The following is a 24,351-nucleotide window of genomic DNA, read 5'->3' as shown; positions in this document are numbered from 1 at the left end:
GAAGGGCCAGCCAAGAAGCCCAGCCCTCACCAACAGCAAGCTTGCTTGCTTTTTCTGGCCACTTGCCAACATAATGGACAGCTTGCCGAAACCATAGCCCAGGTGAGCCACAGAGGAACAGGGAGGACAGCCTGGGGCAGCTGTAGTTTGCTTAGGGTGCTGGGAATTATAGCTCTCTGAGGGGCCGCCAAGCAACTCTTGGCCCCATTAACTAACTACAAATCCCAAGATTCTTTGGGGGAAGCCACAACTCTTAAATGTGCTTAAAATACGCAGTGCTGATGTGAACAAAGTTCTTCATAGGGCTTCACCAAATGACCTATTTATTGAGCATTAATTCTGATTTGTTTGCCTGGAGGCTGTATGACAATGATCACTCATCCTGATTTGCTTGTGGGGTGTTTATACGTCTTCGCAGTAACCGTCTATTCATTCCACGCTCTTCCACCCATTTCCCCGTCATTTCCCCAACAGCAAAAAGTCCATTTCTTTGTACAGTGGTACCTCGGGTTAAGAACTTAATTCGTTCTGGAGGTCTCTTCTTAACTTGAAACTGTTCTTAACCTGAGGTACCACTTTAGCTTAATGGGGCCTCCCGCTGCTGCCGCACCACCGCCGCCTGATTTCTGTTCTCATCCTGAAGCAAAGTTCTTAACCCGAGGTACTATTTCTGGATTAGTGGAGTCTGTAACCTGAAGCGTCTGTAACCCGAGGTACCACTATAAAAGTGGATTTCTTGTATTAGGGCGCTGGGGCTCTTTAATTCACTTCAATGGTGCAAACCTAAATTTCATGACATGCCCTTGAATCCCTCCCACAAGGTACTGACAGTCGAGAGGTGCCCTTGTCATGTTTTGGCCCGATGCCAGAACTCACAGGGAAAGCAGCAAGGTGGGTTGATGGTTGCCCCGGCTGAGCAACTTGCTCCAGCAAAGGTCGGGAGCACACTGAGGCCTTTTATACCTCTCTCCCAAGACTGCCTCCTCCTGGCTCCACCCCCTTGATAGAACCTCAGAGCCTTAAAGGGCCAACCCTCTGGCTTGAAGGCAGCCACTCCTCCTCTGTTCCATAGCCTCCTTCCTAGTGCACTCCTGGACTGTTGGAATGCAGTGGGCAGCATTTGGCTTTCCAGGGAAAGATGGGTCAGCCTTGATGGTTTTGGAGGTTCCTCTGGGAGTTATTAGGACGCAGGTGGCACTGTGGGTTAAACCACAGAGCCCAGGACTTGCCAATCAGAAGGTCGGCAGTTCGAATCCCCGCGACAGGGTGAGCTCCCGTTGCTTGGTCCCTGCTCCTGCCAACCTAGCAGTTCAAAAGCACGTCAAAGTGCAAATAGATAAATAGGTACCACTCCAGCAGGAAGGTAAACAGCGTTTCCGTGCACTGCTCTGGTTCACCAGAAGCGGCTTAGTCATGCTAGCCACATGACCCGGAAGCTGTACGCTGGCTCCCTCGGCCAATAAAGTGAGATGAGCGCCGCAACCCCAGAGTTGGTCACGACTGGACCTAATGGTCAGGGGTCCCTTTACCTTTACCTTTTACTGGGAGTTATTGTCCAGCTGCTTAATGCACACTGGTCTCCCTTTCTTCCCCAGTCAGCCTGAGCCCTTAACCCAGCACTCCCATCTAGAGCCCCTGTAGCCTCCAACTCAGTGTCCGGTTGAGTGCTAAGTACAGGGATCATGGCACTGCCCATAGGCTCCAACCCAAAACACTCCCAATGCCCTCTTAAGGCCCCGTTTGAGCTAGCCCTAATTTCAGCCCTGCTCCGTCAAATCCAGATTCATTTACCTGCTCCCCCCCCATGCTTTAATCAGGCACCGACCTTACAAGCTGTCAGTCTCCCTCCCCACCTCCAGGAGAAGCCAGCAGACATCGCAGTCTGTGTCACAGCACCAGTGTGCAACGTGGGTGTTATGTTATGGAAATGGTGGCAGAAAGACGTTTTGTCTCGGCTCTGACAAGGAAGGTCCTGCAAGAAAGCCATGGTGTTTGTGGATTCGTCTCCATTCTCACTCCTTTGCAGCCTGCAGTTCGTTAACGAGATATATTTATGAATTGGGAAGGGATGCGTTTTGGATGCTGGCTTGTGAGCCAGGCTTAAACGAAAGCTCTGACAGTGGTGCAATTGCAGATTTCCCTGAGCGATCGCAGAGAAATTCCGGCTGGTTTTTATCCTGGTGCTTTTTAGGCTTTATCAAAGGTCTTTTCTCACCAGGGATCACAGAGGGCTAGGGCAAATCCCTGTGTCTCCATGAGCGTGGATGGCATTTACTTTCTAGGCTTCTGTTTCCACCTCGCAGTGAGTCTATATCTTAAAAACTCATTTTTGGGTGTCTCTCTGTGTATGTACGTGTACGTGTTGAACCATGAACGTAATAATTACCAGATGCCTTAAAAGAATAAGGTGCTCTGTAAAAAGAAAGAACTTACTACAAAGCATCTGAATTGCTTTAGCTTGTTATGACAATGAGCACTTTTTTAAGGGGGGAGAATCTCCCCCAAATTTAGTGGTACATAGCAGGTGTTTCCCTACTGGGTTTCATCAGGGCATGACTGAGATTTGTTTCGCTTTGAATATTGCTTTGTTAGAGGAATAGAGGACAAGAAATGATCAAGGCTGTCACCCTGTGTGCATTTACCCAAGAGTTAATCCAGTTTAATTTTGTGGGAATTCCTTTCAGATAAGCATACGTGGGATTGGACTGTATAACTGGACTGCATCAGCAACTGGCAGCCACTATGGCTAAGCTCTGCCTCTGCAGTCAGAGGCAATATGCCTCGGAATACCAGTTGCAGGATAATAATAATAATAATAATAATAATAATAATAATAATAATAATAATAATTTATTATTTATAACCCGCCCATCTGGCTGGGCCTCCCCAGCCACTCTGGGCGGCTTCCATAGAAACCAAAAATACAGTAAAATATCACACGTTAAAAACTTCCCTGAACAGGGCTGCCTTAAGATGTCTTCTGAATGTCAGGTAGTTGTTTATCGCTTTGACATCTGCTGGAAGGGCGTTCCACAGGGCGGGCGCCACTACCGAGAAGGCCCTCTGCCTGGTTCCCTGTAGCTTTGCTTCTCGCAATGAGGGAACCGCCAGAAGGCCCTCGGCGCTGGACCTCAGCGTCCGGGCAGAATGATGGGGGTGGAGACGCTCCTTCAGGTATACTGGACCGAGGCCGTTTAGGACTTTAAAGGTCAGCACCAACACTTTGAATACTACCGTAGGAGGGGAGAGTCCTGCTTATGGGCTTCTCATAGGCATTTGGCTGGTTGTTTTGAGAGCAGGATGCTTGGCTAGATGGGGTTCGTTTTATGGTCTTATATGTTGAGCATCTCTGTGTGTATCTGGGGTTGTAACCATTTGAACATCTCTTTCTATATCTGGGGTAGCCAACATGACGCCCTCCGGAGGTTTTAGGCTACAACTCCCATCATCTCTGACTATTAGCCGCACTGGCTGAGGCTGATGGGAGTCGAAGTCCCAAAATCTGGGCGACACCACATTGGCTATGCCCTGGTGTGCTTGATGTGGAATAAAATAGTACAGCTAGTGCACAAGCAAAAGATGCCTGCACTGCAGGGGCTGATCCTAATGGTCCCTTCCCTACAGTAGGATGTGATTCTGTGATTCTGTAACAATATTTGTCGTTTGTTCAGTCACGCCTGCACTTTCCACTGCCAACCACTTAGTGTCGCCAGGTTTTGCCCCAGGACAGGGGAAAGTGGAAGGTGGTCAAGGAGATGGGAAGATAGCTCCCAAGGGAGCTGAAGTGGCTGTCTTGAAGCATTTAGAGAGATGGGAAGAGGCTCCCACCATGGTCCTGCCAGTGCTATTTTTTCTAGAAAAAACGTGCCAGAGCTCATGCATGCCTCCTTTGTTCTCTTATAATAGCAATGGTGCCCATCTGAGAGGTGCCAGAACTGAGTTCTGGGTGAGTTCCGGCTGGAAAAAAAAAGCCCTGGGTGAAACTAACCTTTGTGCTGACTCTTTAAATGAGGATGGAGTTGATTTCTGTTCCACTTGCTGAGCTGTTTCCGTTGGTTAACTTCCTCCAGGCAGCTTAATATATAATTTCCTGACAATGTCTCAGGCCCAGCTGTCACTAAGCAATGTGTGAGGGCTCTACATCTTTAGATTACAGGTGTGAGTGTACATTGGTGGCTCTCTCCATACAAAATTAGCATTTCACAGAGAAAGCTAATTTAGAACCCTAGGTTTCTAGGGTTTCTGTGTGCAGGGATAATTTTTGCATGGAAGAGAGTTCAGTCATGTGAGACTCCCATCTGCAGCCAGAAGTGCAGCCCAGATGCAATTTTACACCTCCATAAAAACGAGAGATTGAAGTTGGCAAGGTTTTTTTTTAAAGGCGGAATTTTTGCAGATTTGTTTGATTAGTGATAATTACATAGTACCCGTATGTTGCTTTAGAGTCCTCAATACTCATTACAAATCCTTACAGCAGCCCTATGAGGTAGGGTCAATAATAACATTTGAAGAGGGAAAATGAGGTGAGGAAATGAGGTTGGAGCTTAGAGAGGGCAATCGAGGGAGCTCACAGCTCTTGTGAGATTTTTTAAAAAACTGGGAACTTCCTGGCTGTGGAAATTCACTTTGATACTGAACTGGGTTTACTTGGAGCAGAACGTTTTGATCATTATTCTTATTTAATTAGGACAAAGTACTGCTTAACTGAAAATCTGGAGAGAGAGAACCCTGCCCTTTTGCAGCCTGGAAGTGTTGTGTACATTTTGGAGTATGATCAACCGTGACTTGTGTTACATAAAAATTATCAATTTGAATTGCAAATTCAGTCAACCAGGGAATGCAAAGAGAACATTGGTAATCACTCCAGGCAAGAACTCTCTGAGAATCCCTATTTGTCTTGTATTAAAGAGTTTGCAGAACTTCTGAAAAAGCTATGTAACTATTTGCATCGAATTCTGCCTTCCATTCCCCGCCTGTGCTTTGAGTAATGATCAGACCCTCTGGACCCCTTGAGATGTCCTTTTCATTGTGCATTTGTGATTATTTGTGCTCAGGATGGTATTGGGGTTGTTATATACGGCCCCATTTTCAGTACTGTTTCTGCCTGAAAAAGTTCCGGGGCAGGCATTCCGCTTCGTTTCCCATCAGTTCACGTCTCGTAACTTCCTGCTGAAATCCTGCAAGCTTTCATGCCACAAATGCTTGGTGGTGAGAGTGGGGATCCAACTTTGGTTGTACCTTAGTTCAGTAATGCCCCTCTGGATGGTGGCAATACAATAGCATCGGGGCAGCTTTGCAGAACAGCTAAGGAAATGGAATGGCGTGTGGACGGCCTGGTATAAATCCAGCACTAATGCACTGTTATTGTGTCAAAGACACAATAGCAGTGTGTCTTTACAGAATATACCCACCAAAAAAGAGAAGAGGGAGAGAGCCACCAGTCTGGAGGGTGTTTAGTATGTGTATACAGTCATAGTATGTGTGTGTGTGTGTGTGTGTGTGTGTGTGTGTGTATTTCGGGCCCATCTGGCTGGGCTTCCCCAGTCACTCTGGGCAGCTTCCAGCAAAATACTAAAATACAATAATTCATCAAATATTAAAAGCTTCCCTAAACAGTACCTTGGACCTCAAACGCCTTGGTTCCCCAACAAATTGGCTCCCAAATGCCGCAAACCCGAAAGTGAGTGTTCGGGTTTTCTTTTGGAAGCCAAACGTCCAACGGGGCTTCCGTGGCTTCCGATTGGCTGCAGGAGCTTCCAAACGTTCGCAGCATTGAAGAGTTTGCGTAAGATAACTTGCTGGCTGTTAACAAGAGATCAAAACTGGGATAGCTGTATAAAGAACAGGCTAAGGAAAGCTTCTCCTATTAAGAAATATTCAGAGTGGTTTAGCAATCAGTTCCTTCTTCCCAGGAACTCTGGGAATTGTAGCTCTCCCAGGGGGAATAGGTTTCTCCCAACCGACCTTCAGCAACTTTAACCAACTGCAGTTCCCAGGATGGGGCATGCAAATGGAGAGCCATGAGTGTTTTAACTGGTACCATACTGCTTTAAATGTATCGCACTCATGACAAAAGCAGTGCCCAGTGATTTGAAGAGGTTAGGGTCTCCTGGGCTCTGAGTGAAGGAAGTTGGTAGTGAATTTAGCCGCAAAGTTTTGGCCTGAGGTCCAGCTCCGGCAACTGATGACTGACTACTTATTCCGATGTCCAGCAATTGCCTTCTCCATATTATTTTTATTTTTTGCTGGCTACATTTTCAGGGGCTTTGATCCCCTATTCCCTTTGTGCAGGCAAATCTGCCTTGGAAATGCAACATGAAAGGGCTTGTCAAGAGCTGTTTACCTTTATGCATGTTTCATGAATCCATCTCAATTTAGGGGCGGGAGGGGAGAACTGACAGTGACATTGGAACAGGATTTGCTCGCAGTTTTAAGAATATTTGCAGACTCCCAGGACTGGGCTGAGGCCAGGAGGCAAGATGCATAGTTTAACTTCCACCCCAGAGCTGAGTCATTTTCAGTTTTTTCATCACCTTCTTTCTTGACATTTTATTAAGAAAGCAAGCTGGGATGTGGGTGGTGTAGCCTGGCAATTAGCCAAAGAGATCAGGAAAATTCCCGGAAAACAGACCCATGGAGATTTGAAGTTCAGGGCGGGTCAGGCAAGCAAGAACAAAGCAAAGAGTGGGGAGCATTGCTGAGGAACCTGCTAGCTTAGGGGTGAGGAGCCACAAATATTATTGAAAAGCATTGAAAGTAACTGAGGTTCTTACCCCTCTCCCCCCCCCCCCAGCCCACACACCCTGGCCTTAAGCCAGTTAGATTTATATGCCTGGATTTTTCCGGACATGACTGGGATTTCAAAGGCAAAATTGACATCTGGGGGGGGGGATTTCCGAAAGGCGGCACTTTTTCCTGGATCTTAGGTGAGTCAGTTGAAAAAGCTCAAGCAACTTTTGGGGTACCCTGGTTTTTAAATTTTTTAAATATGGCAACCCTAAATTAGAACGTTTTCACTGTTTTAGAATATTTCTGTTCTCTCTTTGTTTCCTTAAATTGTGGATACATTCGCTGCCCTGGGCTCCCTTAGGAGGAAAGGCGGGATAGAAATTCAATAATAATATTATTATAATTTATTATTTATACTTCGCCCATCTGGCTGGGTTTCCCCAACTACTCTGGGCAGCTCCCAACCAAATGTTAAAAACACAATACAGCATTAAAAGCTTCCCTAAACAAGGCTGCCTTCAGATGTCTTTTAAAAGTAAGATAGTTGCTTATTGATTTGACATCTGATGGGAGGGTGTTCCACAGGGCAGGTGCCACTACTGAGAAGGCCCTCTGCCTAGTTCCCTGTAACTTTGCTTCTCACAGTGAGGGAACCACCAGAAGGCCCTCGGCGCTGGACCTAAGCGTCTGGGCAGAACGATGGGGGTGGAGACACTCCTTCAGGTATACTGGGCTAAGGCTGTTTAGGGCTTTAAAGGTCAGCACCAACACTTTGAATTGTGCTCAGAAACGTACTGCGAGTTTTAAAGTACAATAAGAGTTTTAAAGACGAGCACCAGCATTTTGAATTGAGCCTTGTTACAGGCCTGGAGCCAGCGCAGTTTTTAAAGCACTGGTGGCAGTGAGATAAGTCTCCAGATCCCCAATTCTGCTTAGCAACCTATTTTGAACAGTTTCCAAACAAAATGTGCATCTCAGGACAGTGCCTTTTACTGTGGCACCTCAGGTTAAGTACATAATTCGTTCTGGAGGTCCGTTCTTAACCTGAAACTGTTCTTAACCTGAAGCACCACTTTAGCTAATGGGGCCTTCTGCTGCCACCGCACCACCGGAGCACGATTTCTGTTCTCATCCTGAAGCAAAGTTCTTAACCTGAAGCACTATTTCTGGGTTAGCGGAGTCTGTAACCTGAAGCGTATGTAACCCGAGGTACCGCTGTATCTACATGTCGCAGAGGGAAGTGGAGCAGCGATCGGGCAAGCTGGCTTGTCTGTCATAACTGCCTGTAATATGCCTGAATAGGCTTCCAAACAGCATCAAGGGTCTGTGACTGCAGACACACCATACTTTTAAAGTTCACAGCTTCCTCCAACCCCCCCCCAAAAAAAAAACACCTTGGGTTTTTTATTTTTAAAAAGGGTGCTGGGAATTGTAGCTCTGTGATGGGTGAACTGCAGTTCCCAGGGTGCTTTGTGTGGGTAGTCATATGTTTTAAATGTATAGTGTGTGGTCAAGTATCAAATATTTGCTGGTCAAGGATCAACATGGACAGCTGCACTTTGCTAGAGGAGCCATGTATCATCTGGGGATATTTTAATTTTACAAGGCGGGGGATATTGGTTTGTAGGTTGTTTTGTTCCTGTTTTCAATCATGTATTTTGTGCTTTTATATTGTATATTTACGTTGTGAACTGCCCTGAGAGCTGCAGATGAAAGGCAGTATACAAATTAAATAAGCAACTACAAACAAACAACTACAAAGAGGAGCATCAATGCAACAGTCCAGCTACAGTTTCAGGAAGTTTTGAAGTTTTATTCTGTTTTTAATGTTCTGTTGAAAGCCGCCCAGAATGGCTGGGGAAACCCAGCCAGACGGGCGTGGTAGAAATAATAAATTATTATTATACATTATTATTACAATTCCAGATACCAAGTTGTCCATAGATATAAAAACCTCCCACTTTAATTATTGTTATTTTAAATAAAACGTATCTTTAACAGTGTTCACAGCCATTCCACACACCTAAAGCACATGGCTTTTTCGAAAGCATCCTCTGAACTGTAGTGTGTTCAGGGTACTCGGAACCATAGTTCTGTGCAGGGTAAACTACAGTTCCCAGGATTGGGGGGAGGGGTTCATGTGCTTTAAATAGATGGCATGTATGCAGCCAATCTCTGTTGCCTTGGGAGCATTTGCAGAGCATGAAGTAGCTGCAGAAATCGCCTCTGTTGTGCAATTATTTATGACCTGCTGTGTTTTTGGATGCTATAATTCAAATCTTATCGGAACAGTCCTGCCCAGTGGTGCCATGGGTTTGAGACAGAAGTTCAGGGCACCACCAGCAGAATGTGAAGGAGCTATCCTCTGAACCTAACAAGACCAGCTTCCCAAATTGTGTGAAGTACATGAAGCAGAACGGTGCCAACTAAAGGGGGGCACGAGACCCACCAAGTCCAGAGTTTATATTTGCCTTTCTGCACCACTAATCCTTCTCATATTTACTCAGAAATATGTTCTGTGTGCAACAAGGTTTACTTGCCAGGTAAGTGTGCCTGGGATTTCAGACTCCCTATGCAAATCATTGCTTGGAAGTAAATCTTGATTAAGCAAACTCCTTAGTAAGTGGTTTGATTTTTTTTTAAGGGTTTCAGCCTAAATCTAGTTTAATTTTCATACATCTACATCAGTATACTTCGTTATTTCTTGAAATCCGTGCACTGCTTTCTTTTTCTGGCTTGCTCATCTTCTGATCAATCAAGTATCGGAACAGGAAAAGGTTAATCCAATAAATTGCAGTCCCAGCCATCTGGTGTCATGGCAGGACTTTGATGTCTGAGGTAACCCTGCAAGCTCTCCCTCCCCCCCCCCACCCCACTCCCATTTTTCTGCTGCCTTATTTATCTCAGAACCCACAGCTTGGGTTTCACTCCAAGGGGACACAGAGATGTCCATTAACCACCAAAGCGAAAAATTATCTGTAATTATTTCAGACCAAGGTTTCCTTCTCAGCCACAAGGTGCTGAGAGCATGGGAGAGCGCATGGGGAGCGCTCCTTGCAGCATGTGATGGGTTAATGGCCTTTTAGCTTACATTGGACTTTGCAGATTGCGCTGCCTCAGATCTGACTTAAAATTCAGAGGGGTTTGGAGCTGCCTTTCCGAATAATGACAAGGTGAGTTCCCTGCGCGAGGTGGCCGTTGGATGGAGATTGCAATGGAAGCAGCTCCATTTTCCTTGACTTTGTGTTTTATCATATATATAGTTATTTCCTGCAAATAAAAATGGGGGGGGGATTGTAAATCCATCCAGAGAACCATCCAGAGTGCTAAATAAAGGCAATAAGAGATGGTGATAAAAGCCTTCAAAGTGGGTATTTCAGAACTCTAGAATTCTTAAAACGATATGCATTGATGTCACACAAATCAAGAGTTATGCTTTATATTTAGAGAATGACAGACAGCTGGGCTTTCCCACACTAAAGAATGCTACTCTGTTGTTTTAATGTTCATGCCAGGATACAGATCCTTCTGTTACTCTGCAGGTGGCGAGATTCCTGAATGCGGTTATCTCACATGCAAAAACCACCAAAAAACAACAACAACATCAAAATCTAATCGGACAGTTATGATGAGAGTGCATGTCAGATCTCGTCTCCAGTTTTCCTTTTTCTGTGAACCGTCCCTTGGAGCTCCCCGGGCCACATCCTGTTATTTGGCTTTGCCCAATGACCCACCCTTGCATCGCAGTGTTCACCTTCTGTTGTCAGATATTTCGGTTTTTAAGCCTTTGTGCGTTTTTATGTTTGTACATATTTTATGGGCTAATAGCCGTAAATAAATAAATGAAATAAAAATGTTCATGCCATAAAGTGGGGGGGGGGGTGCAGATTTCAGGCATAATAGGGGATGTTTGCTTGGGTTTTTGTTCGTAGAACCCTATGTTCTACCAGAAGGCAATACAGTTAGCTCAGGGTGCCTCCTGGTTATTGTCCTTCATTTCAGCAGCATACTTTAACTGGGAAAAGTCATTTTGTTGGTGTTATTGCCATGGTTAAACAATTGGGAATCAGCTACTTTTCCTGATCTATTGCACATCACCAAGAGATCTACCACCTACTCCCAGTGTAAAGAATATGTGATTTGCAATATGCAGTTTATCACAATTCCTCTATTTTTTGTTCCTTAGTACACTAGCATTAAGGATAGCTTGCAAAGAAGCCAATCAATATAAAATTCAGCTCATCCTTTTGGCTAAAGGAGGCTTCTTCAAAGCCTAGTTTTAGTCAGAAGATGGGACCCTGCAGACACTAAGGAACACCTCTGTAGAAGAGTTTTGCCCACAGATGCCAGCTTTGCAATCCATGAATTAAGCTCTACAACAAAATTGTATTTCTTTCTGTGCTTGCGTAATACGTTTAATTATGCTCTACATATTTTTTTCAGCGACTCTTTGAGATTCATGCAAATACTGTTGGGTTGTTTTGCACTGTTGAAACTAGGTTAAACGCAGAGCTGGGGCACAACAGAATTAAAAACTGCTTATATTATTAGAGCGGGTTTTTTCCAGGAAGTGGGGGAATATTGCATTTAAAATCCTGTCTCTCAAAACTTCGTGCTCAAGTTTTTCCTATCACTGTCTTTGGGTGTGCCTTATAGATCAGCCTTCACCAACCTAGTACCCTCCAGATTTCTTGGGCGGCTGAATGTCTGGAGGGCACCAGGTTGGTGAAGGCTACTATGGACCAACAAGCACAATGGCATGTGTAGAGAGAGAGAGAGAGCACCGTGGTAAAGGTAAAGGTAAATGGACCCCTGACCATTAGGTCCAGTCGTGGCCGACTCTGGGGTTGTCACGCTCATCTTGCTTTATTGGCCAAGGGAGCCGGCGTACAGCATCTGGATCATGTGGCCAGCATGACTAAGACGCTTCTGGCGAGCCAGAGCAGTGCACGGAAATGCCATTTACCTTCCCCCCGGAGTGGTATTTATCTACTTGCACTTTGACGTGCTTTCGAACTGCTAGGTTGGCAGGAGCAGGGACCGAGCAACGGGCGCTCACCCCGTCGCAGGGATTTGAACCACCGACCTTCTGATCGGCAAGTCCTAGGCTCTGTGGTTTAACCCACAGCGCCACCCACGTCCGTGGTAGCTGCCCCCAAATGACAGGTTGTCCTTGGGGGTTCACCAGAATCTGGGCCTGATCAACTTCTGTAGCAAGCTTGAGATATCTCTTGATAAAGCTTTCAGTATGTAGGGTTAATGTGAGGAGCAGGAGAGGACTGGAATTTTGATAAGTTTTCATTGAATGGAGCTATGTATCCACATAAGATGCATCATATTACTAGAGTTTATTTTATGCCTCTCCTTATTTTGCCCAATTTATTTTTGCTTCTTTACTGACAGAGGTGGTAAAGGATTTGTTTCAGATGCTGAAGTTCATTGCAAATTTTAACATGCTAGATCCATTATATTTCTGGTAATATCAATAAAACCTCAGCCTCCACCCTCCTTCCAACCCACTCTCAGCCAAACCCTGGAATTTAAGATTTCGCCTGGCATAGTTTTGCAAATGCATACCAGGAGACCAGCCATTTCTTAACCTGGTCAACAGAGCAGAACTTTTTGCCTGCTTCCCAGCCTTAGATTTGGAGTCCCAGGCTTAGATTTAAATTTTTCGGACAATCTAAGTCCCTTTTCTGTCCGAGGGACCGGGGCTCTTTTATGTTGTGTCAGCAGTGGGCAGAAATAGCACTTAAGACCTGGTTGAGTGACAGAGACCTAGCTACCATATAAATTTTCAATAATGCCCCACACAGAGATGCTACATCTGAGGCATTGTGGGAAATTGGAATGGCAAATAGACCTGGCCGCCTGGCACTGTGTTGAGTACTAAACTGCAAGAAGTGAGCTTACAGGGAACCAGGCACAGGGCCTTCTCGGTAGATGCCAAGGAAATAAACAACTGCAGTGGTACCTCAGGTTACATACGCTTCAGGTTACATATGCTTCAGGTTACAGACTCCACTAACCCAGAAATAGTGCTTCAGGTTAAGAACTTTGCTTCAGGATGAGAACAGAAATCATGCTCTGGTGGCGCAGCAAGAGCAGGAGGCCCCATTAGCTAAAGTGGTTCTTCAGGTTAAGAACAGTTTCAGGTTAAGTACAGACCTCCAGAACGAATTAAGTACTTAACCTGAGGTACCACTGTATCTGACTTTTGGAAGACATCTGAAGGCAGCCCTGTTTAGGGAAGTTTTTAATGTTTGATGTTTTATCATGTTTTTAATATTCTGTTGGGAGCCGTCCAGAGTGGCTGGGGAAACCCAGCCTGAGGGGTGGGGTAGAAATAATATATTGTTGTTGTTGTTGTTAACTGGAGGAAAGGAGGGCAGACATAAAGGGTGGGCCCTTCCTTGGACCCCAGCATCTACCCAAGAATTCAGGGTAAGGTGGTGCTGGCACCCCGCTGAAGCCTGCACCCCAAGTCTAGTTCCTAGTGTGGTCATCTACTTCCTTGGTTCAGCTCCCTGCCACTGGATTCGGATTCTTCCAATGGAGTCCGGCTCATAGCTGTCAACGTTCCCCCCTTTTTTAAGGGAAATTCCTTTATTCCGAATAGGATTCCTTGCAAGAAAAGGGAAAAGTTGACAGCTATGGTCCGGCCTCTCTCGGCATTACTCTGCCATGTGTAAAGACCTGGAGCCAATGCCAGCTCCCCAGCTTTGACAGATCATCCTGTCCTTCCCACGTTCTCTAAGGCCCGGGAGGATCTCCTTGTGGGAGATTATTGATGCCTTCGAAGCTTAATGGCTCAAATCCCCGGAGCCGTCTCAGCTGTCTCAGTGACCTGAGCTCTGTTTTGAATAATTGACGAGGAAGAGTTAGTCAGACTTTATGGGTAATCCAAGATGCCTTATTCAAGGGTATTTGCGGACAGCTGCAGATGGAGCCCAACTCTTCCCCCTGTTTTAGGGTGTGCTTTACGAGGGTGGAGAATACCCCATATGGCGGTTATTGCTTTGTCAGTAGGGGGTTGCACTTAAGCTGCTTCTTTCAGCCCATTTAGTGTTTGTGGAAGATGGGTAGCTTTGTCAAGTCTTTAGTAGCAGCAAAACCAATCCAAGAGCCCTGTAGCAGCTGACATGCCGCTATTACAATGGTCCGCTGGCTTCCGCCCCTGCTCACTCTTCTCTCCAATCCCGTCTCCCTGCCAACCCCTTTGACAGTTTCCCTTTGCCCCACACCTCTCACACCCCCTCACCTATCCCCCCACAGCTCGCCCCGAGCCCCTCTCCCTTTTAAGAGACGGCGGGAACACTATACTGATTTTTTAAAAGCTTTTTTGCAATGGTCTTCCCAACCCTGGTGCCCTCCAGATAGGGCTGATATAAGCATGGATGAATCTATTGATTCAGGTTCGCTTTGTTTCTCGTTTTTCCACTCTTGAGTTCAGTTCCCCTTATTTCAATGACAGTTTGTAATTTTTTAATGCCTTTATGTAACTTTCTTCAAATATATGCATTTAGGAATGCACTTTTGCCTCACACATACCTTTTTGCAAAGCATATTTCCCCCTAGTAAAATGTGTTTTTGTTTGTTATTTTCACAAATATATATGCCGGAGAACTGCATTGCAAAAGTTGGAGAAGAGCAAAGTTCAAAGGATGTCTACGTTTCAGTTCTTGGAATGTTTTAGAAAGTGCAGTTTAGATAGATCTGCCTTTAAATGTGAACTGAATCAAATTTATCCCCCATCCCTAGACTGACAGGATTTGTAATCCAAATCAAGCCCAGCTAATATGGCTGTGCTGGCTGGGGTTGATCAGAGTTGTGTTATTATTTCTTGTTTATAATAATTAATTTATATATCACTTAATTGCCAAAGTGTCTCCTAGGTGGTTTACAATAGCAATTGCAAAATAAATATGTGTAATTAAAATGTGCAGTAAAAGCAATTCCATCAAAACATTAAAACAAACACCCACAATTGAATCCACAGTAAAACAAGCCTGTCAAAACATCACAGTGATTAAAACTTTGTGTCTCTAATACAGAACTATGCTAAATATGAATATTGGTAGATGGGAGTTGTAGTCCAAAACATATGGAAAGCACCAGGTTGTGGGGTGGGGTATCTTTCTGTTGCCTCTCTGTGAAGGATCCAGGGCACCTTTGTCTCATCTGTTGGAAAGTACCTTTTGCAGATTTTTAAGGAAGTGTCACCTCCAGTTTCGTGTCCCTGTTTGAAAGTGCACACATTTATTTATTTCTCTCAGCTATTGGTCCTCTTCTCTCTCCCTCCCTCCCTCCCCAAACACTCACCAAACTTGATAGCTCAGTGGTGGACCATCTCCTATCTAGTAGCTCCAGGAAGGGTGGGAAAGCCTCTTGACTGAAACCCTGGAGAGCTTCTTGCAGTCAGTGTAAAAAGGTAAAGGTAAAGAACCCATGGATAGTTAAGTCCAATGAAAGGCGACCATGGGGTTGCGGCACTCATCTCGCTTTTAGTCTGAGGGAGCCGGCGTTTGTCCACAGACAGCTTTCTGGGTCATGTGGTCAGCATGACTAAACCGCTGCTAGCACAGCGGGACACTGTGATGGAAGCCAGAGCACACGGAACTGCCGTTTACCTTCCCGCTGGAGCGGTACCTATTTATCTACTTGCACTGGCGTGCTTTTGAACTGGTAGGTTGGCAGGAGCTGGGACAGAGCAATGGGAGCTCACCCTGTTGCGGAGATTCAAACTGCCGACCTTCCGATCAGCAAGCCCAAGAGGCTCAGTGGTTTAGACCACAGCGCCACCCGTGTCCCTCCAGTCAGTCCTGAGATGTACTGTCCTGAGATGAACCAATAGTCCAACTCCATATAAGGCAGCTTCCTATGCTCCTGCGTTGAGATCTTTTTACCTGCATGTCTTTCCTTTCTGCAGGTTGTGGTTTTAACCTGCTGCTCTGCCATTTTTTAATTTGCAGTTTTATATTGTCATGTTGCCTGTATTTTTATTGCATTTTTAGTGTTCTACATCAAAAGCAGCCTTGAGGCCTTCCCCACAGAAAGCGGCTTCTAAGTAAATAAAAGTTCTCTCCCCTTTTTCTCTGTGTGCAGATCCCATGGGCATGGGGGCCAGACAGTCCTCCGCTGGAGGTCTCTCCATCGGCCAGGGTCCAGCGACAGAGACTGTGGAGGGCGCTTACAGAAGTGGAGAATTCGGTAGAGCCCAGGAGCTGATTAAAGCAGCGTGTCAGGAGAATATCTCGGCAGTGGAGAAGGTAAGGGCACAGCCATCAAAATTCTGCGCCAAAATGAAAGACGAGAAGAGTACATTCTGCAAATCAAGACATTTGCTATGGGATCTCCAGCATAACCTTGCAGCCGCTTGAATCTTGTTTCCTAGGAGACCCGTATTCCTCTCACAGAGCTGCAGTTCCCAGAATGCTTTAACAATCCCTCTTCCCAGGGAACTTGGGGAATTACAGTGGTACCTCGGGTTACATACGCTTCAGGTTACAGACTCCGCTAACCCAGAAATAGTGCTTCAGGTTAAGAACTTTGCTTCAGGATGAGAACAGAAATCGTGCTTCGGTGGCGTGGTGGCAGTGGGAGGCCCCATTAGCTAAAGTGGTGCTTCAGGTTAAGAACAGTTTCAGGTTAAGAACGGACCTCCGGAACGAATTAAGTACTTAATCCGAGGTACCACTGTATAGCTCTGTAAGGTGAATAGTGTTCTCCTAACAATTCCTTGCACTCTTAACAAACTATAGTTCCTAGGGTTCTTTGTGGGGAAGCCATGACTTTTTAACATGGCTTGATAACTGTAAGGTGGAAATGAGGCCAATATCTCACGATTACCCCATGCCCATTTAACTTCACAATGGTTGCAGTTAAGAGCAGCAGGTCTCCCATTTTGTTCACAGTAGCAGCATTGTGGAAAGGGTTAACCACCCTTCCCACCGTTGACCTGTTATTTTCCCACTGGGGAGCAACTCTGAGGGAGAATATGATTGAGATCCAGAAAACAGCAGGGGTGTATATGGGGAAAATACCCCTCTACCCTTCTGGTCAAAATCATAGGCTAACCCTGCTAAGCCCTCCCACAGTGGGTTACTTTGGCCTACTCGCTTCCAGATTCTTCTCTAGCGACCCCTCCACCAAGGATGAGGAACCAGTGGCCTTTCAGAAGAGTTTGGACTCCAACTCCCATCAGCCCCAGACAGTGTGGTCAGTGGTCATGGACGATGGGAGTTGTAGGCTAACAACACCTTGCGAGCTACAGCTTCCTCACGTCAGTATATCCTGGTGAGATCGAGAAGGCCATTTTATGAAATTCCGGGCCACGTCCCCCCCCCCAAAAAAAACATCTTATGGAGAAAGTAGATAGAGAGACAAACAAAGCATCCGAACTTGTGGGCATCCAGCGAAGCTGAATATTGGAAGATTCAGGACAGATTTTTAAAAACTGTGGAACCTCCTTCCATACAAGCAGTGGTGTAGCGTGGGGGTGCAGGGGGGGCCGGCCGCACCGGGCGCAACATCTGGGGGTTAGGGTTAGGGGGCGCAAATTACTTGCCTTGCCCCGGGTGCTGACAACCCACGCTACGCCACTGCATACAAGGCATTGGTGGCCACCAACCTAGGGGGCTTTAAAAGAGGATTAGACAAATTCATAGTGGATAAGGCTAACAGTGGCTACTAGCCAGGATGGCTATGCTCCGTCTCCACAGGAGGGGAGAAGCTCAGGTGCTAGTTGCTGGTTCCCCAGTGGCATGGGAGTGGCTACTGTGAGAACGGTGTGGGCCATCAGCCTGATCCAACAGGCTCTTATCTTTGATATAGCTTCACTATGGCTTGTGAATAACAAAAAAATCTCTGTGTTTTGGTTCATTTGGGCTCATGTGCTATGTATTGCACTCCTCTTCTCCAAACCAGGGCCTCCTCTTGAGTCTTTCCACTGCCTATGGGGACCTTGAGACCGTGAGGTATTTGCTGAAAGAAGCATGCGTGACTTTGCCCCTGGAACCCAACGACGATAACCCAGCTGTTGTGGCAGCATATTTTGGGCATACAGACGTTGCTAAAGAACTGCTGGATTCTTTTCATGGTAGGTTATTCTTCTGCCCATTCCATTAGCCTTTAAGGTGCTTGTTGAAGCTACTTTGCCTCTCGTACCTTCCATTGAAGGGCCATAGTTTAGTGGTAGAGCATCCACCTTGCAGGTTGAAGGTCCCACTTTTAAGCCCCAGCATCTCCAGGTAGGGTTGGGGGAATGTCCCCTGTCTGAAATCCTTCATAGATGCTTCCCCAGTCAGTATAAACAATACTGAGCTAGATGGACCAGTGGTTTTACTCAGTGTCAAGCAGCTTCCCATGTCCCTATGTTCCATCTTTCTGAACCCTAGGAGCTTTCAGAAACAGGACCTTGGGAACTGTTGTTCTTCCAAGCGGCCATTTTATTTTAAAATTATTTATACATTTCAAGTTTATACATTTCACTGATTTTATACATTTCACTAATTTTTTCAATTATTTTGACATTTCAAAACTTGACTTCTTTCCCCCTCTTTCTACAGTTCCTTAAATTTGTTTTTAATATCGTCTGCATATCCAGATTAACTTAATTTGCTCATGTATTCATCTTCTTTAGATATATACTGTTATGAAACTACAGGTTATTACAATAATCCTGCCAATGTTTTTATCTGTTTATAATTTATCTGTAATTATTCAATAAACCATTTCCATTCTTTTATTTAAAGAATTGTTAACTTGATTTCTTATTCTTCGAGTAAGTTTCGCCATTTCTGCATAGTCCATAAGTTTTTGCATCTATTCTTCCTTTGCTGGAACTTCTGCTTTTTTCCATTTTGGGGCAAGTAATATTCTTGCTGCTATAGTAGCACACATGAACAATTTCTATACATTTTAGATAGTTCTGTCCCATTCTACCATTTTAAGCATTAAGGATTTGAACCTGCTTGGGCCCCTAAGCTCAGCCTTGGAGGCCCTGCTGCCTGGACCACCACTAAGTTCAATGAGATTGATAAATACCAGGGTTAGGACCTTTTTCATGGTGGCCCACATAGTAGAAGTCTCTCTATCCTAAAGCTCTGATTGGCCACCTCTCTTAACACATTTAAGTGGACCCGCTGACTTAAAACAACAACAACAACAAACTGCCAAGCACTTTATTTATTGAAGGACTTATACACCACCCTCTCCATAAAATATCAGGGAGGTTTACAACAGTATGTATACTCTAAAATATAAAAACCATTTAAAGCAGAACACAGTAGTCATTAAAATGGCTGGCTAATAAAAAGGTTGTAAGCAGCTGCAATAGGCCTTTTGGCACGAAACTGGTTTTATTTGTGGCCCCTTATGTATTATTGCACCTGATACTGTTTTAGTTTTAAGTTTTACCTTCCACACTGTGAGCAGCCTTCCAGGGGCTTTTCCTACAAGGCAAGGTATTTATAAACAGTGCAGCAATAAATTGTAATAACAGTTTAATAGGGAAGCTCCTTCACAAAGCAGCCGTTCCCAGGATTCCTTGGGGAAAGCCCGTGACAGGATAGTGCTTTAAATTTTACCGTGATCATGCCCTAAAGCTAGACGTCGTATTTATTTAAATTGAAAGTCGAGTTTCACAGGGCTCCAGACTCCATGCCTGATAACCAGACTATTCTGTTGACTGGCAGTCCTAGGGCTACTGAGATGGCAAATAGCCCTGGGTGTCCTGTTACAAGATAATTGACAGATGTGCTGTTTATGGGCGATGTTGCTTAAAGCCGCCCCCTTGCGTTTTCTTGCCTGTAAATTGCTCAAGAGGCTGACGTAGTTGTGCTTGTGCTCGTTTTTTAAAAAACAGGTCCTGCAAACATGTTGCAGCTCCTGAACTGGATGCTGGCCATTGCTTGCCAGCAGGGCCACCTGGACATAGCCAAGCTCTTAGTGCTGACATACAAAGCAGACCCCGACAGCTATGCCTTGAGAAGGAACGAGTTTGCAGCTCTGACACGTTTGCCACTCTATGCAGCTATGAAAGCAGGTACTGTATGTGAACGTGGGATCTGTGGTCTCCTTTCCCTTTTAAAAACTTTGCATTCCCACTTAGGGGCAAAAGAAGAGATGGTTGGCAGCTGGGGCTGCAAAATTGCACCATTTCCCATTCCGCACTGTATTTGACACATAGCCTCTCAGTTGGTGTTTTTTAATTACCTGGCTGTGTTCACACCAGACATTTAAAGCACATAACTTCTCTCAAACTGTAGTTTGTGAAGGGTGCTGGGAATTGTAGCTCTGTGATGGGTAAACCACAGTTCCCAGGATTTTGGGGGGGAGGGAAACCTTGTGATTTAAATGTGCTTTAGCTATACAGTGGTACCCCGCAAGACGAATGCCTCGCAAGACGAAAAACTCGCTAGACGAAAGGGTTTTTCGTTTTTTGAGGTGCTTCGCAAGACAAATTTCCCTATGGGCTTGCTTCGCAAGACGAAACGTCTTGCGAGTTTGTTTCCTTTTTCTTAAAGCCGCTAAGCCGCTAATAGCCGCTAATAGCCGTGCTTCACAAGACAAAAAAACCGCAAGACGAAGAGACTCGCGGAACGAATTAATTTCGTCTTGCAAGCCACCACTGTATAGTGTGCATGCAGGTCTTTGGGATATATGGCATTTTTGCTTTAAAAATAACCTGAAATGTGCACGTGGGTGTTAATTTTCTTCCCTTCCCTCTTCTTTGCTAGGACATGAAAAGGTTGCTGCCTTCTTGCTTGAGAATGGATCCTTCTTTTCTTCCTACGTCCTGGTGGACTGCCCCAGCACAAGCAAACAAGTTCTTCGTAAATACTTTGTAGAAACAATCAAGTTACCTAGGAATGCCCCAGCAAAGACAGTGAGTAGGTGTTTGCATATCACAAGACAAGGGGAACTAAGTGACTTGCACTTGGTAATGCTAATAGCATGCCTTTCTGGCCTCAGAATCACCCCATACTTCCCCTCCACCCCCCCCCCCAAAAAAGTGTCTCTTTAATTCATTGCTTTAGCACAGCGTGAAGACTTGAGCGCACAGTAGATCAGTCACGATGCCCCATGATAGGCCTATTTTTGTCCTGATAAGCTGGAATGAGTCAGATGACTTTCCCTGGCCTCCATTAAGGCTTGCAGCTTGGGCAGGCTGGCTGGCTGACCGGCTTGAGCAGGCATAGGAAACCTTTGGGCCTCTAGATGTTGCTGAACTACAACTCCCATCAGCCCCAGCACTTGTGGCCAATGTTTGCCATGGTGAGCCTCCATCTCCCGACTGGCGACTGCGAAGCTGAGAGCAATCAGTTTGCATGTCCGTCTGTAGTCCAGAGCAGAAATTAGTCAAGTGTATTCAATTGGCATTTGTTCACATTTTTAAGTCTACAAGTAATAATTGTGTTCTTTGCATTGTTCTGTTGTTTCCTTTGCACTGAAACGAATGCGATTTCCACATACAGTTTCATAAGTTAAATAGCAGAACAGTGAGACACGTAACTTAGTGGTTGTCGGGAACCAAACTAGAGCAGCATGAAAACAGTGCTGATTATGATGGTTGGAGCAAAATTGCAGCATTCTTACCTTCCTAGCTTAACCAAGCAGCTGGACGGCCTGGGCGCATCCCAGAGATTCAACATTTTATGCTTTTCAGTCAGAGTCATTGATGATTCCCATTAAAACCTTCACCTTTCTTTCACATCCAGGCTCTTTCTGTGAACTGGTCGAACCTTGGGCTTCCTTGGGTGGATCTCGAATGGCTGATAGACATTTCCCACCAGATAACTGAGTTGGACCTCTCTGCCAATTGCTTGACCTCCCTCCCTTCTGTTATCCCTTGGGGGCTGATAAACCTCCAGAAACTAAACCTTGCTGAGAACCGGTTAAACAAACTGCCTGACGTACATTCTTCAGATGGAATCATCTGCACAAAGTACGTACCATGTCTTGGTTGTGGAACCTGTATCCCTCCCACTGCTGTGGGACTCCAGCTCTTATCATCCCTGACAACTGCCTCGCTAGATGGGGCTGATAGGATCTGGAGTCCAGTAACATTTCTTGGTCCCACAGATAATGAAAGGGACCACATCAACTCGGGTATGCCTTCTGGTAGAAACCAAATGCAAATGCAGCCTTCTTAAGAAACCAAACCAAAATGCAGCCTTGAACTCAGTGGTAAAAATCAGTGCAGTCCTAATTCATATCAAACAGACAAACAACGTTCCAAAATATATAGCAGATTTATCTTTTGTGTTTATTTAAATCCACAGGTTGCTTGAGATCGACATTTCCAGCAACAGGTTCCTTATTCTTCCTTCTGGATTCCTGCACCTTTCCAGACTCCAAAGGCTTGTGGCTTCCAAAAATTATCTCGAAAAGTTATTAGATGCAGAGAATGGTGGGTGCATCTTAGCTAGGAATTTCCGGTTGGCCTGTGTGATCTTCCTAGCCAGTGGGTGGGGACCAGTAAACCTTGCAGGCATTCTCACTAGACCTTGCGGATTTGTGATGAAACTATCTAGCCAGAACTACCTGTGCAGGGTGACTGCTGAACTCCTGATCTCTTGCCAAGAGTCCTCTGCCACATACCCTACTGTGCTGTGTGTTCTCCTGCTTCTCATAAAAACATAGGAGTCTTATCCTCAGTCCTCTTTTAAAACCATCTAAGTTGGTGCTCACCACTGCCTCCTGCAGGAGAGAGTTTTAACTATGCCCTGTGTGAATAAATCGTTTCCTTTTTCTGACCTGAACCTTCCAATATTCAGCTTGAGAGGGAGAACAACTCCCTATCTGCTTTCTCCGTGCTACTTTATAAGCTTCTTTCATGTCACTGCTTAGTTGCCTTTTCTCTATAAAGAAGTCCCAAACACCTTACTTCATAGGGGTTTTTGTGATCTAGCTCCAGAGCACCAGCAATTCAGCCCCAGAGCTCAGCATTCTTGTGCTATATAGTACAGTGCAATGGAGATGTTTCTCCTCATCCCTCAATTCCTTGCAGGCTACCAACTTCCTTGTAGTTTAATTTCTCTCTCCACTCCTTTTGTATGTCCTGTCTTTTTTTCTTTTAGTTTTGTAAGCACAGCTAGTCTCATTTATTTATTTTTTACTGACACAAGCTGCTTTTAGTAGACATCCTGAAAATCAGGATACAGATAACTGGAAATAAAGAAAATGAATAATTTCATTACCCGCTTATGACAATTAAGAACCTCTCATAAAATCTTCCTTTCTTTTTCTTCTTCTTCTTCCTCTTCCTCTTCTTCATCTTCATCTTCATCCTCCTCCTCTGATTCTTCTTTTTCTTCTTTTTTTTAGCAGTTAACTGGATTGGATTAAGGAAGCTTCAGGAGCTGGACATCTCTGACAATAAGTTGTCAGAGCTGCCCACCCTCTTTCTCCACTGTCTGAAATCCTTGAATGTCCTGAATGCATCCAGGAATAACCTGAAGGTGTTTCCTCAGCCATGGGCCTGTCCCTTGGTAAGTCTGAACTGCAGTCGTGGCAGAGGCCTTGTAAGATGGCACATGAATTGCTTGGCATGGCTGAGGGATGCCACGTCTCTTGGGCTATAATTGGGATTCTTCTGCCCAGTGAGCTCCCTTGAAGAGTAGATAATGCCTTGGGGATTTCTGTCCACATACAGACTTTCTTTTCCCTCTCAATTCTAGAAATGCTGCAAAGCCGCTAGAAATGCAATTGAATTCCTCCCGGATACTTTGGCTGTTTTCTGGAAAAATCATCTCAGGGAAGTGGATTTTTCTGATAATTCCCTGAAAGAAGTTCCCCAGTGTCTCTTCCAGCTTGAAGTAAGTGTCACTATGCTTTTGGTTGCCTTCTTTATTTCAGTGAGTAAATGTAGATATAATCACTTCCCCAATTACTTTTGTGTCCCTAGAGTGGCAGAGGAACCTAGATGGAATTCAGTCGAAAGGGTGCGCTGCGTGATAGGATTCCGAACGGACCTTTTGAACCGGCTACAAAATCTAGCTTGCTAAAGCCACAATACCAGTGTAGTAGTTAAACCACAGAGCCTAGGACTTGCCGATCAGAAGGTCGGCGGTTCGAATCCCCGTGACGGAGTGAGCTCCCATTGCTAGGTCCCTGCTCCTGCCAACCTAGCAGTTCGAAAGCACATCAAAGTGCAAGTAGATAAATAGGTACCGCTCTGGTGGGAAGGTAAACGGCGTTTCCGTGCGCTGCTCTGGTTTGCCAGAAGCGGCTTAGTCATGCTGGCCACATGACCCGGAAGCTGTACGCCGGCTCCCTCGGCCAACAAAGCAAGATGAGCACTGCAACCCCAGAGTCAGCCACGACTGGACCTAATGGTCAGGGGTCCCTTTACCTTTTAGTTATAGAGAACCAGTGCAGAGTTAGTGATTGGAGCAGAGGTAGCTAAACTGTGGCCCTTCAACTTGAGCTGTACTCTAGCTCCCATGAGCCCTGTCAGGAATGATGGGAGTTGTAGTTTGGCAACAGCAAGAAGGCCATGGGTTCGCCACCACTCTGAAAATCAGACTAGGAATGGGAAGAGCCAAAATCAGGGCCTCAACCCAGACAGTCACTGGGCGACCTTGGACCACTCCTTATCTTTTGGTCTCACCTGCCTCA

General features: G+C 45.4%; 1 protein-coding gene across 2 annotated transcripts in view; it reads left to right on the top strand.

Annotated features, from left to right (window-relative positions):
• The window catches only part of LRRK1 (leucine rich repeat kinase 1), a 101,882-nt gene that overhangs the window by 19,458 nt on the left and 58,073 nt on the right, over positions 1-24,351 (top strand). The window contains exons 1-9 of one of the 2 annotated variants that reach the window (XM_082198223.1): positions 1,908-2,302; positions 15,835-15,998; positions 17,656-17,827; positions 19,595-19,774; positions 20,469-20,617; positions 21,450-21,676; positions 22,014-22,141; positions 23,059-23,222; positions 23,412-23,549. In XM_082198223.1, coding sequence (XP_082054349.1) covers positions 15,840-15,998; positions 17,656-17,827; positions 19,595-19,774; positions 20,469-20,617; positions 21,450-21,676; positions 22,014-22,141; positions 23,059-23,222; positions 23,412-23,549 — 1,317 coding nt within the window. In that variant the 5' untranslated portion in view covers positions 1,908-2,302; positions 15,835-15,839. Of the gene's footprint in view, positions 1-1,907; positions 2,303-15,834; positions 15,999-17,655; positions 17,828-19,594; positions 19,775-20,468; positions 20,618-21,449; positions 21,677-22,013; positions 22,142-23,058; positions 23,223-23,411; positions 23,550-24,351 lie in introns of those variants that run through there. The other variant, XM_082198222.1, reaches the window with a different exon arrangement.

Source organism: Podarcis vaucheri (assembly GCF_965113315.1).
Source record: "Podarcis vaucheri genome assembly, chromosome: 14".
NCBI classification, from domain to species: Eukaryota; Metazoa; Chordata; class Lepidosauria; order Squamata; family Lacertidae; genus Podarcis; species Podarcis vaucheri.
The sequence above is the reverse complement of the archived record's forward strand: the minus strand, read 5'-3'. Positions and strand labels throughout refer to the sequence as shown.